We start from the raw sequence: 19,739 nt of genomic DNA on the forward strand, positions 1-19,739 counted from the left end.
ATAGTAATCTATTTCCCTGACTTAATTACTGTCATAAACGCTATGCAGAATGCCATGTTTCATATAGTCCAGTCCTCCTCAAAGCACATTTGCACTGTTGTCAGACTAAATCCAGTCCAAGATATGAGTAAGTGATGATCTCAATTTGAAACTAGATTAACAAAGTTTCAGTTCCTTAATTCTTTACCAATTGCTTTATCAGGCTGCACTGAGATACTCACAGTCCCACTCAATGTCCTAGTCTTTAGACAACTGGAAGCTTGTGCAGACCAAGTGCAGAAATGGTCCCAGTGAGGGAATTTCAAACTGGGTGTTTCTTCTTGCAGGTTTCATCTGGAAAGCATCTTCGGAGCATTTCAGTACCTAGAATAAGCTTACTACCAAAGCCAGGCATGGGTTAAGCATTTGTAGATTTTGTTTGTATCACATTTTCCTAATTGCCTAGTGATTAAGCATTCACTTTCACTATCATGATGCAAATACTAGAACCCATATCTGTCATATCCTTAAAGAATATAATAACCACTGAGCAATTGGGTATGTAAGGTTTTCTTTTTTTATCTCTATCGTCTAATCTCTTCCAGGAAATTTTTGTTTATTAAAATATTCATTGGACAGAAGAACTAGAAATTACCCATATCCTGGTTATAATATCCATATGCTCAGATGCAGGAGAATCGGGTTCAGCTTTCTGGTCCAACTGATTTCCTAGTACTGAGGTTTCATAGCTGCTCCCAGTACAATTTGCTGGCTCACATAACATATTCTTAGGCACTTAATATCTGTTGTACTGAAAGACTGAGGCCTACTGTTTTGACTTTGGCTAGTAATAGCTATTTTAGGCTTTGGAAAGACAGAAATCTCTTTAGGGATTTAGCCATATGCTCCTAGATGTTACTTCTTAGCTAATTAGGTCTCTAATTAGCTAACAGTAGAGATTACAACTCCAGTGCAACAAAACCAAACAGAACTGTAGATATTTCTTACAAAGTTGCAATCTTTAGTTCCAGTATTGCTCAGAATAATGATTGCCTCAGTCTCTTTTCAGGGAGAGCAAGGATTACTAAGGGCTGCAGGTCTGGCACAATTACAACTTTCATGAGTACATTGTTCTAACTGTTGTATTCAAGTTGTGTTAATAATCAATACTTTTGTTAACATGCTCTACTTGTCACTGCAGTAAAAATGGAAATTGAACTACACTTTTTTTTGCTCTACATGAATTAGTATATAAGTTATGAAAAGCTAGCTCTCCAAAGATTAATAAAAAGTGATAATTCAACAGAAAAACGCATTTCCATTTAGATAAGGTGAAATTACTTTTTTCAGTTTTTCCAAATATTTACAAAGAAAAAAGAAGAAAAATGCCCATGCAATATCAGTAATCTTTGAACTACAACCTTAAGCAAACTGCATCTTCAGATGAAGATTTCCATACAGCCATATTTGTCATTGTTTTCTAAAATGAAAAAAAGCAACTGGTGGAGCTGCTCTCTCTCTCTCTCTATGAAGGAATGAAACCACTGCAAATTTCTGACTGTGGAGTTTAAAGCTTTCGGACAAGTGTTTATTGCTAATGAACTGTTGGAGTTGCACTGTAAGTGCCAGGCTCTGAGTGCATCCTCCCGCTGCTTCCTGAGGGTTTGTCTGCTTGGTCTCAGAGCCAGCCTAGAGATGGGGCTGGTGTCTGGTCTCGAAGACAGCTCTGCTGAGAAGTCCCAGCAGGAGCTTCCTCCTGCATTGCTCAGGAGCAACTTTTAAAGAGAGGCTCCTGCCCTTGATCCCTCACTACACTGCAGCAGCATCACATCCATGCCTTGCCTGGCCATGTTGATCTGGTTCTGGACTCTGACCCACAGACTGACTTGCAGGCTTGACCTTAACACCTGCCTCATCACTGTGGAATTGCCTGGTGATCTGGCCTCTGGAGCTGACCTGGCTGCTCCCCTGGGCCTGTCCTGCTCACCTCATTCCAGATAGGGCCCTGGCTGGAGAGGCCTCTGCCCTGCCAGCCGCGTTATATCACTCCTGGCCCCTGGCTCCCAGCCCTCACCGCTCCCTGACAGCAAGCCTGGCTTCTAACACCACCAAAACGAAACAAATACTGAGACAAAATTATGACTTGCGGTTAGGACAGTAGATTTATGGTGATAAGTGACAGATTTCTATGAAAAATCTTGTTTAATATATTTAGTTGCAAAAAGGATTTCAGAGAAGAAAAGCAAACTGATATAGCTAGTTAGTACCACAGACTGACCCATCCATCCAAACCATGGCATTTTGCCTTCATCCAGTTGTCAGGAACTTCCTGTGGTGACCATGACCTTTCAGAGCTTATTGATAGCAAGCAACCTCATGGTGATACTGGCCATCTCCCTCAGCACTCAGGGATGCATCCTGGCTTGTGCCCTGCCCACGTGTATGATTGACTGATGTACTCCCAAATTCTTCCTCTGCCATAGATAATGTTTCACTTCCCCAAGCTCAGCTGCCAGGGTCAGGGACTTGGGAGGCTTGATCAGGCTCTACCAAGTGAAAAATGAGCCAAACGAAGCTTTGAGTATTTTGGCTTTTTCCTGTCCTTTGTCATTAGGTCCCCACTCACATTTTCCTTAGCCTTCTGGTTGGAAGTCCTTCTTGCTTCCCTTCACATTCCTTGCCAGTTTCAACCCCTGATGAGTTTTGACTCCTAACTCCATCCCTGTTAAACTCAGGCACTGGCTCTGTATTCCTGCTGGATAGCCCATCCTTGCTTCCACAGCCTTTGTGATTCCGTCTTGGAGTCTGATCTCGTTTTTTTTCATTTTGACTGTTTTACTTTTCCACCGCAAGTTTCCTTGACACGCTGAATAGCAAAATAGGATTGCTGCAAGTTGTGAGGCAACAAGCTGCTTAAAGAAACTATCAAAATGTAAGGCCATCAAAATGTAGACTGGGATGTGTACCAGCACTTCTGCTTCAATGGTGGGAATTGAGCTGCAAGAATAACCTAGATTTGTTCATAACAATAGTTGAATAGGATGTGTGAGCATTACAGGAGTGATCAAATGAGGATAGCAGGAGGAACCTGAAAGGTATTAATGTGTAGCAGAGGGAAAGAAAAGCACACTTCAGCAATAGTACTTGCAGGAGCTTTGTGTTCCCATAGCTCTAACTGGTCTAAAGAGATTTAGAGTTTCTCTTGGTATCATTTAGAAATGTACAGCTTCATCAGATACTAGTACTCAGCTTAGAAAAATGAGTCATTAAGCAGATACAGAACAGAAATGTTTGCTTAAATGCCTGTTATGCTTACAATGCACCACACAGTGCTGAGCGCCCTAGTGAGTAATGTAGTAGTTACACAGCACAAGTCCTACAGATTTAGCTTATAGGATTGGCAAAGGCATCCATTCACCTCATTTGTTTTAGCAAAGAGTTCCTCTGGAGTAAGCATGTGTAATACAGGAACTATCTTGTGCAAGTTTAGCCAAGCTTCTTATTTTCTTATCTTAGGTGGGGAAAAGAAGGTTGTTGCCAAGAAAACAATAGTAAAGTACCTCAGCATTTGACATGACATCTTAGTTTTGCATATGCCTGCCATAAAAGCAGATTAAAAAGCTTAAATTGCCTTATTCTTCACCTTAAAAGTTTGTCTATCTATAGATGCAGTTTTGCAAAAATGAAATGTTATACTGATCATCTCTGTGCACTGCAGCGGAGTTAAAGCATTCTGTTCTGAGATATAGGTGAACATTTCCATGTACGTGTCAAGTCAGATCTTTCCCATGCATATAATCAGCACTTACAGGATCTACAGATAATTTACAAGCAAATTAGAGGTTATTCTAGTATTTCCTGTAGTTAGTCCTGCTGCATTGTGGCAAAATATGTTGTTTTCTGACATTTGTTCAGATATATTTATTGGGAACAAAATGACCTTTTTAGCAAAATGGGAATAAAATATTTGCATCTTGGAAGTTTCAGAATGAACTATATTAAATAGAGTATTTTATACCTATAGATCAGGATAATACCTCCTTTCTAAAGCATTCTGACGTGCTGCTGAAGATGTGGGTGTTATTTTTTAATACTGCATTTGTAAGGTAAATCCATGGATTTAATTCATTCTCTGAGTGATACTATAAAATCACCTTTTTCCATCCTTGTTCTCTCTCTCTGCTCCAAGGCTTTTTATCATAGCAATCTTCCTTTCATATACCTTCCAATGATAAGCAATGTAGCATTTCAATCTTGCTGCAGATGAACATTTTGCTTTCACACTAGTCATTGTCTGTGCTTCCTTCATAAGCAGTGAAGAATTAACAACATTGACAAATTGAAACTGAATCTGACATGAAGACTTTCAGATGCCTCATTTTACACTTCACCTGGTATGACCTTTTAAGCAGCAGCATATTTTAATATAAGATTGACTGTTGTGGCACAGTTCCTCCATATGTAAGTCTCGCTGTGCAAAAATTTGCTAAGAGAACACTGACTTTCAAATGATGCATAAAGCAAAAATGTCTATGTACAAAATGAATTATTATTTCTGATTGATTTTTAAATACGAAGACATCAGTATAGAGATTGCATCTTTATCTACTAATGGAGAGCATTGTCTCTTACCTACTGAAAAAAATACAAGCACCTAAAAATCCATATGAAAATTATTATTTTTTCTTTTGTACCTGATAGTGTTTATAAGTTTTAGTGATATAAATTACATCACCTAATCTGCTTAGCGAGTTTTAATTCTATTTATCTTCCAGGGTAATTGCTGCTCTTAAAACTGCTTTTATTTCTGTCAGCTTTTAAGTATAGATGCCGGGAACTTCACATTTGTGGCATTATGTAATATATTACTACAGACACTGCCTAGCCTTGATATCATAACAGCTGTTATGACGCTTAGGATGGGAGTGATTTGTTAATGTAATGTGTTTGCATGAGAATATCTACATAGGTCGAATAACAGCTCATCAAAAGCCTGATTCTGATCATTCAAGCATTTCATAAATCCATTATAATTGATATTCCAGAGATTAAAACTTACTTGTAGACTCACTGACAATTTGTGAAGTTAAATCCATACACCTTCCTCAGAAGTATTAACTGTAATCTAGTGGGGGAAATGAACAAAAAGGCTGGCTGTATTGTAACTACCCATTCAAGAGGCATCCTCAAGTCATTATGCTGATAACAGGTGAGAGATTTGGATCCTGTATAATGTGTCCGCTGGACACAGTCCACCAGGAACACCTTGAATCCTGTTCTGAGAGAGGTAGTGTGACAAATAGACAAATTACAAAGTCTTGCAGCATGTTGACTGTATACCAGTCTAATAACTAAGGCCCATCTGCAATGGGCAATACAAGGTGCAACAGGATGGCAAGTGGATTCACAAGCAGATGCTATGCAGAAGACCCGAGTGTGGAAATATAGCAGAAGGTTGCCTAGGAATGCACTACGAGGGCATCTTGAAGGTGTATTTGACTAAAAGCAAGTTACTATAAAACTATGAAATTGGGACCACCAAAATGAAGAAAGATGTTGGCCTCTTAGAACAGAAACAGCATAGCTTCAGCAGGAAAACTGTGAAAAGTGAGGGGGGATAGCACTTAACAGTTCAGGCATTTAGTACTGCTGTTAACTAAGTAGTAAAAAGGGCTTATCACAGAGGTCTAAATGCTGCACATCTAAATAGCTTGACTTATTCCAGTGAACCCACAAATACAGCAAACTAACAACCACACAATAATGAATTAGCTAATAGCTAACATAATTATATAGCAAATATGCAATGTCATTATAGTGGGAAAAATTGGAAACAGCTTCAAGTGATATAAACAGCGTAGAAAAGTATAATCATTAATCAATTGGTGAAGGAAGTTTAACCAGGCTGGGTTTCTTAGGGGTATATGAACAACCAGTGTTGACAGAAGTGGTAAGACAGAATGGTAAAGTAGCTCAAAAGTGTACATTGTGTTAAAGTGCTCCATTTCAGTATATGATGGGACAATTTGAATTATCGAGCATCTCAATATGATTATCTTAAAAACAAATTTCAGCAGCAATTAATAAACATATTCCACTTAAAATGTACATGCTTATGACACACAAAGCAGTTCATTAAAAATCCTCCACTAAGGTTTTCATCTGTATGGTGAAGAAATAAATGTTTATACTGAGTCCTGCAAAAGTATTTTGCATTTGAATTTTTAAACAATGTAAAATTTACACTTACATTTATTTGAAAATTAACACTAACGAGATCACGCTTATTTTGCATTACAACTACGGGCTGGATTGTTAATGAAAATAAGGCACAGAGAAGACAAAATAGCATTGATTTGCTATTATCTAAGTATTCTGTATCTAGCTTATTTTTAGTCTTTGGAAAGGGAAGAATTGGAAGTATTATGTACTGCATTTATGAACTAGACAAAATAACTGTAGGCAACTGGTGCCATAATAATGCAGTCCTCTCAAAGTATCTTTCAGAGGACATTTCCTCTTGTATTTTTCAGATATTTCCATTAGTGATCCATCTTTCAGAAGTAATGAATCATCATGGATGTCATTTGCACCCTTTTATATCCGGCATAAGACCCATATCAAACTACAGTTTCAGCCTCTCTCTCCAGACGGTATCCTGTTTTACACTGCACAGCATTTGGGTACTCAGTCAGGTAAGAATATTCCAGCTTGCTGGTATCATACACCCAGGTACTTTTTGGGAAAAAAAAGGCAGTACTTCCAAGTGATTCAGCCATTCAGGCTCTGTAACTCATTGTCCATGGTGACTGGGTTTTGAACTGTGAATAATCAAGTTCATAAGAAAAAACATGCATAACAATTTTGGATTAGTCCAAAGCCAGCAAGTATTTAATGAAGTGGTTCAGGAAACCATTTTCCCCTGAAAAGTAACTGTAGCCAGCTTTTCAACAGATATTTACTGACACTGCTCCCACAGTTGCAGTTCGGGGGTTTGGCCCAGTGTTTTAAAATGACCAAAAGTAAAGCAATATAAAAACTGATCAAACAAGTGAAAGTGAACAGACTATGAGAGAGCTAATGAGGTTCAGCAGAAGTTTAACTTTTTATTATATAATGCTGAAAAGCTTGCTGGTGCAGCATGCAAAACATACAAGTTCTGCATTTGCCAGATATGCAGAGTGAAAAACAAATGTAAATAAAATATTTCTACTATTTATAAAAGTATTTTAAACTTTACTGAGTTAACATTCCTAAGACTTCATGGCAAGAAAACATAACTTGCCAACCAGTGTAAATACATTTTAAAATTTAGTCTTACCTTAAGGTGTAAATTTTTTGTAATTACTTTATTTACATACTTCATCTTTAAATAGCATTTATGTGGGGTCTTGCACGTTTTTAAACAGAAGCATTACATATCACTCATAACATGATCTTAGAGCAAATTTTCCACTTCTATTATGTTATGCAAAAATGGGCCTTTCTATGACAGAAAAGCACTTAAACAATTTATCATGTGTTTTTACATTCCTTTGTTCAAAGCCTAAAACTTTGAGACATTTCAATAAACATACTCAGCCACACATGCATATAAACACACATATGCCCAATTTACCACCTTCTTATTCTGTACACAAATGTTTTAACAGGCTGCTATTTGATAAGACTGATAATACATCATACACTGCTGGCACCTCCAGTTTGCCTTGTTCTAATTAAAACCGCATACAGAGAAGCAGCTTCAAAGAAAAATATATGGAACATCTGTAATATAAATACATTTATTTGCAAAGAACTCTGTCTTCTACAATGAATCTTTTATAATTCTATCACTTACAGGCCAAATTCTGAGATTCTCAGTGAATAGTTCTCTCCTGTATAAACTAAAGCATTACATGGGCCATGAAAAATAGAAGAGAAAAAAGGATCTCTCTCAAAAGAATAGTCAGAGGTCATGGAATCAGCTAACATACAAAGAAATTACGTATCTCTTTGGAAGCATCAAAAAGAGTCCCAAGTCTGTTTAACTTGGGCCAGGAGTGGTTTAGCATGAGCAAGCCCTCGTTCTATTGCCATTCATGAATGTTTAGTTTGCACAGGAAGGAATATTTTCTTTAAATCACTTTCTAGAATCATATCAATTTCATTTCAAAACAAAAAACATCTTCTATAGAGTAATTTAATTTCTTTACAGATTTCTTACTCCCATTTTCACTGTCCTGAAGTTTTGAAAGATTTTGGAAAAGCTAATAGTCTAGCTCTTTATGTTTGCCTTCCTATAATCCTGTCAAATCCAGACAGAATTAGACTGATGAAAGACTCAGAGGTATTCTTAGCAGCCAGCAGATGTGAAGGAGCTTTCTGTTGGGGATTAGTTTAGAAAGCACTTTATATAAAGCCTTTTCTTCTACACAGTTATGTAAGATTTAATAAATTGATTGCTGAAACCACAGGATTTTTTTTCTAAAATTCCTTTTAAATAGAAAATAATTAGAACATTTTTTTCCTCACTAGGGAATCCTGTTTTTTTAAAAGAAATGGGCTCTCACTGTGCAGCTAATTTAGCAATGACACTGAGCTGTAGCATCTCACAGTGCCACAGTTATATATTGGCTTGGCTTGTCACACATGTAAATACTACACTGGGACTTTCCCTGTGCCCCTGCCAAAAAATCCTCCCATCATTAAAAAAAATCCAAACCCTCTAGTAGGTGAAGAAATAAACATGAGACTTCTGCTGAAACATTTCCTTCTTGGTTTGTTCTTTTCAAAGAACATTACATGCATTTCTGGAAAGGGTGGGTAGGTGGCTGGTCTCCTAACTCAAAAGTTGATATGCTGGTGCCAGCCTCCACTCCTCTAACAATGCTATTACTTCAGTACACACATTTATACACCTGGAAAATTGGCATAAAATGGAAAACATCCTATGACTCTTTATCTGTTAGCAGAATTTCCTATAATTCTGTCAGTCATAAGTTTTCTTGCTTGGTCAGCTGTTTCTGAACATGTATCATGACTTTAAGTCTGGTAGTATTAATTTCTGCAGCTCCTAAGAAAATAATTTCCAAAGTTTGGCAAAATTTTAAGTGGCTAGTTATATTAATAATAAGCTGGGGAAAAAAAAAAACCAACAAGTGAGCTGTGTATGCATATTTTAGTTTGGAAACTTGCAGACAGAAGGACAAGGGGACTTTTTTCCCCGTCTTTGATTACTTGTTTTATGCCAATGAGGTAAAAATGTGGGAGATGCAGATAGTTGTATGCACTGCTTCTGAGCGAGGTCTTTGCAGATAATACAGCATTCTTGTGGAGTTCACCAGAGCATTGGTAGAGGGCCATTTCTCAAGTGCAGTGTATCCCATTTCTATCAATGAAAGTGTGAGAGCCCCATTGAATAAATAGCCTTTAACTCAGTCAGGGTATGCTGGACGCGCATCAGCTACTTGAACAGTGTATAATTCAGCCCATTTACATAGCACCACTCTATATACTTGAAGGCCTTGGCACTCTGCGTAAAAGTCAGTAAGGAGCATTACTTTTTTGTTGAGTCACAGCATTACTGAAGCTTTACATTTGTTTGTGAAGGTGGAATATGCTGTAGACTGTCTGCACTAATCCAGAGTTCAGGCCAGGGTGATGGAAAGGTTTGCTCCCTGACAAGATGAGAAAGAACAGTTACGCAGAGTGACTAAGAAGGAAGTCATGTTAATAAACAGAATGGGATGACTCATGCTAAATCTAATTCTCAACATTTGCAACACCAGTGCTCTGTCTCTCTTTAACAGGACTATGTTACCTACCTGGTCTGAAAAAAACTCAAAACTGTAACTCTTGATATTTATGGCATTTCAGTTTAAAAACCTAAAGCATAAAAATAAGAGCGAGCCAGGATGGGTGTGTCTGCATGGTTTTCTAAGACATTGTTTATGGTAAAAACTGAGTCATGGTATTGGACTAAAACCCTTTGGAAATATTCAGAATCTCTAGAATACCCACAAGGGAGGAGTGTTGTTTTCCTAATCAGAAACGAATTGATTATCCATCCACTTTTAGAAGAGAAACTTAAGAGTGGTTAAGTTTTCTCTCCTGGCAGCCATGTTTCCTCAGCTGACAGAGGCATCATTTCTGCTTTGTTACTGTATCAGCTGAATTAGCAGCATAGGAAGCAGAACTGCCAGCTATCTGTGTGAGAGAACAGTCATCCCCATTGTCCTGAAATCTGTTGTATGTGAAGTGCTGTAGCTACCCACTTGCCACTGGCAAGCAAGCGCTTGCAAAAGGCTGGCAAACTGAGGTTGCTCAAGGAAGGTGGCTCCTTCTAGCTGCCGAAATATGCCAGGGTAACAGTGGTGACTAAAGGAAGCAGAAAAAGTTTCTTCACCAAGGAGAGCAGCATTTTTGAAAGGTGAGGCTGAATGGTCTAACCTACAAATACATAACTGCCCACCCCTTCTAGATGCATGAGCATCACTGTCTGCATGGTTGTTCTGGATCCTAGCTATGCCCTTCTGCTCTGGCATGGTGCTCCAAGTGGAAGCTGGAAATCTACCTATTGCCACAGTGATTTTTCACATCTTTGAGAAATTTACAGGCTTGGCTTCATACCTGTTCTCAGTCTTGCATTAGCTGTGAGATGTGGCTCCATACACGGACTAGAATCATTTTGTAATAATCCATGAAAGCACATCTGTGGGTAGCTCCTGTAAGTGTGCGTTAGAGGCACTGGCTCTGGTCATCACTAGATAAAGATCAAGTTACAACAGCTGCAACAAGCTGCTATAACCTGACAGCTGACTGATACCTAACTGTGTGCATGCACTCAGACCATGGCAAAGACAGTCAACGTTAACAAACACCTAATGACAAGGAAGGACACAAAAGATACAGGTTAAGCTGAGAACAACAAACTTCAAGCATGCTGACGTATTATTGGCTAGCAGCTAGCAGCAGAAGCTGCAGAAGGGTGGGAATAAGGCTCATCTCTTCTCTCTGTCCTTTGTTTCTTTGTTCTACCCATTTACAGACCTCCCTCTTCTGCTTTGCTTTCTCTCCTTGGCCCTGGGCCTTATTCTGGCTCCTGGAAATGCTCAGGAGACCAGCTATGAAGGACAGCTATGGTCAGTTGGGTTCTCTCTCACACGGAGACTACAGTGCATCACCTTCCTTGGCCACAGAGTACAGCTGGAGGCTGACATGGCTATTTCAACTAGACAAGAAAAGTTCTGCTCCTGGATGAATACAACAAGGGTCACAGCTTAAGAGTACATGATTTGGGTCCACAGAAAATCATACAGGATAGCAGGGTGAAAGGAAAACTGTGAAGAACAGGATGATGAAAAAAGGAAGAATGAAAGCAATGTGAATTGAGTTCAGCAAGGCAGGAAAAAACAGTGAGCAAAGATATATCTGGAGCTATAATGGCTATAGGATGCATTATACCAACAAGAGGCAATAATACTGTTGGAGACACAGGCACTCCATTATGGTGTCTTAAAGAGGACAACTTAAGAGTGAAGATGAGAACATACTGAAACCAACCTACAGTAAGAGAGTTCCCTTTCATTAACTGGGAAAGATTCCTGTGAATGTTACTGCTCATGAGAGTATAAGGCTCAAATGTTCACTTTGTCATGGAGATGGTGCCAATGATCAATAAAGGTTTCTGAAAAAGAAAGTGGAAGGAGAGGGGAGGAAAAAAATGCTACCTGATACCACAGTGATAGAAACTGACACTGTGGCCTTGAGCTAGAGGAAGGAAAGGTGAGGTAAAAGCCACAGAAGGCATAGACTGAGGCTGGCAAACATACATCCAGAGATGCCGTCTCAGGGCTTCAAAATGGCTGAAGGAACCAAGAGTATAGGTATTCTGTAACCACAAAACCACTGCTTAGAGCTCTTGAGACACATACCCTGCAGAAGCTGCTGAAGCACTGAGCTCATCAAAGCCTCTGTCCCCAGCAGAGTATCATAGCACAGAGGCTTCTGCTAACACAGGATGAGAAAAAGGACAAGCATCAGATGTCTTATGAGTCTTTGTAAAGCAATCTAGACTTTCAGTAGTCCAGGAACTAATCAGTGAGTTTCAAGCAAACAGAGCCTTCAGAGAGACTTGCATCGCTGGGGACATGACAACAGCATCAAAAAGGTGAACACCACTGTCTAGAAGACTGCATCCACTGCTTCCAAAGTTACTTAAAAGGATGTTCTGGAAGCTCCTTTGGCCTTAAAAACTACTGGGAAATCCTTCTTATTGTCAATTTGCAATGAAGTGTAGGAATAAACGCAGGTACTCTAACAGGTAGTAAAGGCTTTGCCTTATACACATACACATGAAGCACAAGGGTAGACTTTGAGTCACTGTGAGGAAGAGACCCTGAAAGAGAAATCTTAAAAATACCATCCAGGATACCCTCCCTGCCCATGGTCTGTCAGCCTAAGATCCTCTGAGATTGTATTCAGTTCTCCTAGGAAACATATTGGCATTAGGCAGATTTGACAGTGAAGACAGTAACTGCCCAACGCAGCTGTATAAAGTTAACACTATTGCATTTGTTACACATGATAATGCTTCTGGTATGAAAAGGACATCTCAAAATAGAGTGCAGCATTCCTAGGATGCATTTCCAACTGTACAAAGCTTTGACACATTATGAGGTAGGTTAGTTTCCTGTGGTAACATAAAAACATGGTGACCTGATACTGCTTAAGCATGATCCCATCTCAAGACGGGGATATACAGACACACCTGCATGACTAGGTAAAGGCTGAACATGAAAGGGCATTGTCACCATTTGGGAGAATTTAAAACATGACTCTGTGACTGTAACCAACTTGCTTACAGATTTACATACTTATTCAGAGTAGTAGCAAGCTGAAAATTTTTGTGATGCATTCAGAATCTATCGTAAGAAGTCATATAAGCAGGCATCATCATGGATAATCCAGATCTCACAGCAGTAGTTGGATGTACCTATAGGAGACTTTTCATTAACTCCCAGTTTTAGGAACTGACTGCTCAGGACACGCATTTGACTTGGCTTCTGGGAATGCTGACATCTGATATGAGAGCAGGTGAGACTTGTGCACATTCATTATGAAAACTTGAAAATTAAAGTGATGAAGAAAAATTGATACCTGTTTCAGAGCACTTGCTTCTACTATGGAATAGAGACAATCCACCCTGAGGTGAAGCAACTTCAACCTTCAGTCATTTGGTGAAAACCCTGAACTAGGGTTTGCAAGTAAAAGTGCTATTTTAAACCCAGAACAGTTCCTTCCTTAAGACAACACCGGCTACAAAATCCACTTCCACTGAGAAGACAAGGAAACAATCTTTTAGCATTTGGGCTATAAAAAAAAATCTTTTTATTTTACTGATACAGGGAAGATGACAGGGGCAGGAAGGTGCGTCAGAACAGAACTGAATGCTGTAACCATTGAAGATTTTGTTCAACAGCCAGGGTCTTGACACATTGCAGTTTCAAGCCACAGCTAAGCTACAATCACCTATTTCCAAAGAAGATTCAACCTTATTGAGACAGACTGCCTCACAGTTCCTTCCACACCTGGTTGGGCAAAGGCTTGCATGCACAACAAAATAATGACTGTCAGTGCCTACCTCAGGAGTCTCTCTGCTTTTTTTGTGACACTGCTGATGGGGATAAATAGTCCGTATTAGATGAGATGCTAATCTGAAAAGCTGGAAGCAAAGTTGTGTGTGCTGTTTGTAGGTTGTATTCTCTAGAAAGCAGGGACCAGCTATATAGTCTAGTCCTGGAAAAACTGAGGATGTCATCTCCTTCATGCTTAACAAAAGTAAACTTCCTCAGAAAGATCTTTGGCCCCAGTTAGGGTCATATGGGACAGGCTTGAGTAAGGCTCAAACTGAAACAGTGGAAAGCACCTTGCTTCATGGTCTCCCATACTAAGACTGCTGAGAGGAGAAATTCAGTGGTAAGAATGTGATTTGTTTAAAATGGTGATGCAATTCCTATGATGGCATAGGCCTGCACAGGCTTCAGCTGTGCAACTTGTCCAGCAGAGACAGGGCAGATTGAGGTCCCTTGTTGAAAATGTCATTGGTTGCTAAAGTGAAGAGGAACAAAGACAAGCCTATAATTTGCCTTCAGTTTGAGAGGCAGTTTCATGGACACAGAGCACACAGCACCTTACATTAGAGTCCTAAAATGTTTTCAGCCAGTTGTCCCCAAGTACTACCAATGGCATGATAAACTTCATGGAGGAATACTGAGCTGAACCCTGGGGTCAACATCGGCATCATAAAATTTATCTCAACACTCTGCTGCTCTTGCCAAAGACTAAAATGGCAAGTCATCTGTGAAAAAAGAGGATCTAACCAGGAGACTAAGAAAATGCCTTCGGAGCCTCAGGGAGAGTTGAAATTGGAAAGTTTAAATTTTTTGTTCACAATTAGCAGAAAAGAAAGTTGCTCCAATTTGAAGAGAGGCCTGAAATCTGTGCTAGAACATAATCCAGAGTACTCAGCCATAACCTCTCTTTGCACTGTAGACAGCAGATACAGTAATACAGATTTGCTCTTGTAATAAGACTAAGTAAGACTCCAGAACTCACTGCAAGTACATTAGCAACAGACATCATTAGGCTTGAGTCAGAAGCACTATGACTAACTGCTGAAACTCTGTCCGCTTTTTCCTAGACATCACTGAAGCACTATTCTCTAATGTCATCTCAGACAGATCACTGTCAAATGTGCAAAGCTACCAAAAAACTTCCCTGCAGGCCAGGAAGTCTTGGAGAACTTCCAGCTTCTCCAGCTCTTGATTACAAGACAGCCGAGCAAGCAACCCTGGCCAGATGTTTTCCTTCTTCCTAGACAGCAAAGAATGAGTACTCATGTCCTTATGCAAGTCTGCATGTCTGGGTAGGAAAGGGGATTGAAAGCTGCCAAAGAGGTCGTTCAGAAACTTTTTCTGACACTCCTTTCTCACCCTAGCATTGAGGTCCTGATAAAAGAAATAGACAAGCAGGTTACGTACATTGCTCAAACAAACAAGATGAGTGCATTCAAACTATGCACTCAAAAATTAAGCAAGCTTAAAGCCACATCACTGAGCAAGAGAAACCACAAGTGAAGAGAATTATATTCATTTTCCAAAAAAAGCAGAAGCAAAAGCAAACACGATGCTGAAAAAGAACACTAAAGGCAGGGAAGTAACACAGATCATCACAGCTGGAACTAGCAAGCTAGAAGTGCTCTGCCATGGCTCAACTGGAGTTGAAAGAGGGAAGAGCTGCCTTCTTGTTCTTCCCATGGGTGTCTGGGGCAGGGAAGGTGAGGTGCAAAGCATGTGCTCCGCAGCCACTAATACAACTGAAACATCTTCACCCTGCCTGAATGGGAACCTGAACAATTGCTGAAAAGGGAGGTATAATTTTAGTAACTTTCACAAGCCTCCAGTAAATTAAGCCATTCATTTTTAACTTCACTGAAGGTAATGTAATTAAAGGATTAGAAATAGTCAAAAATTAAACCCCCAAGAAAGCACCCTTCATCATTCTACTAACAGGTCCACCCTTAAGAATGCTGGCTCTTTAAGGAAATTGTACTTTCCAAATTTAGAAGTATTTATTCATTAGTAAAACACTAAATGAAACTTAAGTTTTACTGGTAACTATTAGGAGAGAAAGCTTACATTCAAATTTAAGAAACATATTTATCAATTTGATCGATAAACTTACTTTCAAAAAAACCCACCTTATGCCTACTACGTCCAAAAGCAATATAAAAAAAACCCATTAAATTGCACAGGCAAACATCAAAAAGTTTGAAAATGTGACTTTCATTTGCAGACTCTTCTGCTGTCCTCTTCTGCCTCCCTGTCACCTTCCCCTATTAGACTCTACCTCTGCCCATACATACCTTCCTTCTAGCTCCCGTTTCCTAACCTTTCCCAGCTTTTCTTCTTCATGTTTGTAAGTATAGTTCATAGTGGTACTCTCTCCTTTTATATTGCCCGTAAGGCCAGAAACACTGATTGTACAAGAAAAGATAACTCTCTCCTAATGCTTCCTGTCATGGAGGCTTCCAGAAGAACAATTCAATAAAAAGCTTATCTGTTCCTACAGCTGTCAGATTATTAAACCCAAAACACCCCTGTTGCAAAAAGCAGCTTCAGGGAAAGCAGAGTATGTTTGGTGCAGACAAACCTTCAGTGCATTAAACTGACAAATCCATCAAGCCTTTATTCAGCATATGGAAATTGAGAGTATTCTGGCATTTGTAACTTCACCAAAACTTGCTTGTTTTTTGCGGGAACTCCAACTCACATTCCCTGGATGCCAAAGCGATCCTTGTTTCCTCCTACCTCACAGTTATCTAGTCTGCACCAAAGCAGAGCTTTTCAGAAGTTTGGGCTTTTTACCTTGAAGCAAACACAACCTCAGTTTTCAAGAATGAAAAAAAAAAAAAAACCAGCCATGAGGATCTCATCAGGGAACATTAGCCTTTGTGTGATTTAGATGTGATGATGGTACAAGGCTACTGAAAGTAAGTTACTGAACTGGGGAAGTGCAGGCATGAAAGCATCAGGATTATGAACATGCTTTTCTTCAGTGTGAAGCCTCTAAAAAGTAAAACTATTTTATACTGTTCTTTACAGGTGACTTTCTATGTATATCATTAGTAAATGGATTTATACAGTTACGCTACAACCTTGGAGACAAGACAGTCATCCTACAGACCTTTCAGAAGGTCCATGCAAATGGAAATACATGGTATTCACTCAAAGCAGGAAGAGCTGGTAATGAAGGCTACCTGGACCTGGATGGTATCAACGTCACTCAAAAAGCTAGTCCTGGAATGCATGCATTAGACACACACACGGATTTTTTTGTTGGAGGGGTGTCCTCCTTAAACCTTGTTAATTCAATGGCAGTAGAAAACGAACCCACAAGTTTCACTGGTTGTATACGAGAAATTGTTATAAACAACAGGGAACTGAAGCTTACCGTGACGGACCCCAAAGGTGGAGCCAACATTGGCGACTGTGATGGAACAGTTTGTGGGTACACAGTGTGCAAAAATAATGGAACATGTCAAGTTGAAAACTCAGGCTTTTCTTGTTCTTGCCCACGAGAGTGGATAGGGAACACATGTGAACAATCTATTCACTGTTCACAAAACAGGTGTGGGTCTCAAGCTCTCTGTATTCCTCAACCTGCTTCGTTTTCATATACCTGTGTATGCGCCCTAGGCTGGTCAGGTAAGTACTGCGATAGCAAAATCAAATTTTTTATAGCAAAGTTCGTCGGCAACTCCTACATCAAATACACAGATCCTTATTATGGAAAAAGAGACCTCCAGTATAGCCGCATTTCTTTGAATTTTACGACCAATCAAACCGAAGGCTTAATAGTATGGATGGGAAAGGGTGAAGATGAAGATAACGATTTCCTTGCCATTGGTCTTGCTAATGGAACATTAAAAGTTGTGATTAATCTTGGAGAAAGAATCTCTGTTCCTCTAATTCATAGCAAATACTCCATCTGTTGTGATGAAACATGGCATTTTGTTACTGTAGTTCAAAACCAAACTTGTATTAAGGTGTATCTTGATGAAGAGCTAATTATTTTTGAAGATATTGATCCACAGAGAAAATACACTGCTTTAAACTACGGTGGCATTTGTTATTTTGGTGGGTTTGAAATTGGCAGGAAAGTCAATATAGTCACTACAGGGCTTTTTCAGAAGGAATTCATTGGTAAAATCAAAGATGTTGTGCTCTTCCAAGATTCTAAGAAGATTCAGCTAATGAAAGCAGAAGGGTATAATGTTTACAATGGAAATTATGGAAATTAATTTAAAAAATATTTAAGACTGTTTAAAAGTAATGAATTTCCTTTTCCTCCTGCTTCTTATGTTAGCTGGCAGTATAAGACCCAGGAACCAACATAAGAAAGAACTTAATAAAATTGTCCCCAACTCCTTTTCTTTTTTTTGAGTATTAATAGCATATATAAAACACGATCAGATGTTTTACTCAAAAAATTACTTATACATACTCTTTAGTATTTACTTTAAAATAATGGGAGGATCTGCAGTTTTTTTCTTTATCGTGCTGGAAGTAGTTTTGTAGACAAATAGGTAGTAATCAGCTTACAAAGCGAACCGTCACTCCAGTATTAATTGTTGGTTGCTTTATGAGAACAGACAACTTACCTGTTTCTCCAAACTCGTAAATTTTATTAGAATGCAGAGTTTCTCTTTTATAATTTTGCAATATTAAAGTGTAAAAACTGAAATGAGAGGGGGAGAAAAAGTGTACCTGGGGCAAAAAGCGCATGTTTATTGTAATGAGAATTTTCAGCATCATAGCATCTGTAATTACTTAAGTCCACAAAAGTAATGAGGCTGTTCTCCCTCCCTTCTGAGTCTCTATCCATCATGTATGCATGTATGTAAAAGGGTAGAACTTAAGCCTGTCTTCATGCTAAAATATTACACTTACAGAAGAATGATTTTAAGAGCAGAAAAGGTATTTTACTTAATTACTGAACAGATATAAAATGCCTGCTGTTTTTCTCCAGCAGAGGTCTCCCCTGTTCGACTACATGAACACTTTTTGTTTTAACCATTCACAACTGCAATGTGGGAAAGTGGCAGTCTGCCTACAACCAACTTCTATTCCTAAAACTAGAAAGTCCAAGAACTGCTTTGCTTTAGATACACCTTTCTGGCTTATATGCCCCTAAACGAGATTTTGAAATTATACTAGTCAAAGGTTTTGGCCACACTAAATTGAATTTCCATGACTGTATTTTTCATGAATTTAAAATCTCAAAAGTAAATACAGGTCTTCATATATAAATGCAAAAACTCTATTCCTTCTGAAAAAGCTCAGTTATGTTCTAGTTTAGCAAGCAATAAAACCAAAATAAAGTTATGTTTTAATGTGCTTAAACTAATGATTTGTGGTGGTATCTACATTTCTCATCTGACTGATGGCTTACTGTAGAAGTACAATACTTAAATAAAAATAATAGTGATTGATTCCTATCTTTTCCTTTTTTACTTTACTATTGCTCAAAAGCACATAATAAACCATCACTTCCTTGCACGGAAATTCTCTGAATACAAGTCTCCAGTGGGTACCTAGCAGAAACAAGTAACTATTTCTCTTTTTTTTTTTTTTTTTATCATCTTTCCATAAAGCAGATACAGAGCAGAGACAATAAGCACAGTAAAAGTAGGTGACACACATTACTTTCCACATAACCATAACTAGTATGTAGCAATGAATGCACTGCCAAGTCAGTTACAGATGACCTGAAGATAACTAAGGGGAGGGGGTGCGTGTGATGGAACTACCCCGAGATGTTTTAATAAGGGTCTGCAAACATCTTTGTGAGGTTCTTTCTATCCTTGCCAGCTGCTCTGAGCCCTCAAACAATCAGCCTGATGCAACAGAGCTTCTTCCCCTCTCCCCAACAGGCAGCTCATGAAGCCCACTTGGCATTTGAGCTGGCTCCAGTTTCTTCTCCCCTTCCAGTTTCTCTTAGGAGGGCCTTTTATGGCCATGTGATGCTGGGGAAGGGAGCATATTTAGGGTTTATCCTGTTCTCTCTGGGGCTCCTGGTGTACTGCCAGTTCCTCATCAGTGCACACTGCTTTTTGTGGCCTGAGCAGTGATTCAGTGTAAAACAAGTAACAAATAATCAGAGCACTTCCAGCTAACACGAGTGTTGGAAGGAAAGTGACTGGAGGCAATGGAGAA

The 19,739-nt window shown here is 39.0% G+C and overlaps 1 protein-coding gene across 1 annotated transcript in view; it reads left to right on the forward strand.

Annotated features, from left to right (window-relative positions):
- Positions 1-17,824, forward strand: part of LOC104027713 (protein eyes shut homolog) — a 961,671-nt gene extending 943,847 nt beyond the window's left edge. The window contains exons 47-48 of the mRNA XM_075707654.1: positions 6,513-6,674; positions 16,626-17,824. Of these exons, the coding sequence (XP_075563769.1) occupies positions 6,513-6,674; positions 16,626-17,824 (1,361 nt within the window). The remainder of the gene's footprint in view (positions 1-6,512; positions 6,675-16,625) is intronic.
- Positions 17,825-19,739: the final 1,915 nt, after the last annotated feature.

Source organism: Pelecanus crispus, chromosome 3 (assembly GCF_030463565.1).
Source record: "Pelecanus crispus isolate bPelCri1 chromosome 3, bPelCri1.pri, whole genome shotgun sequence".
In the NCBI taxonomy this organism is placed as follows: Eukaryota; Metazoa; Chordata; class Aves; order Pelecaniformes; family Pelecanidae; genus Pelecanus; species Pelecanus crispus.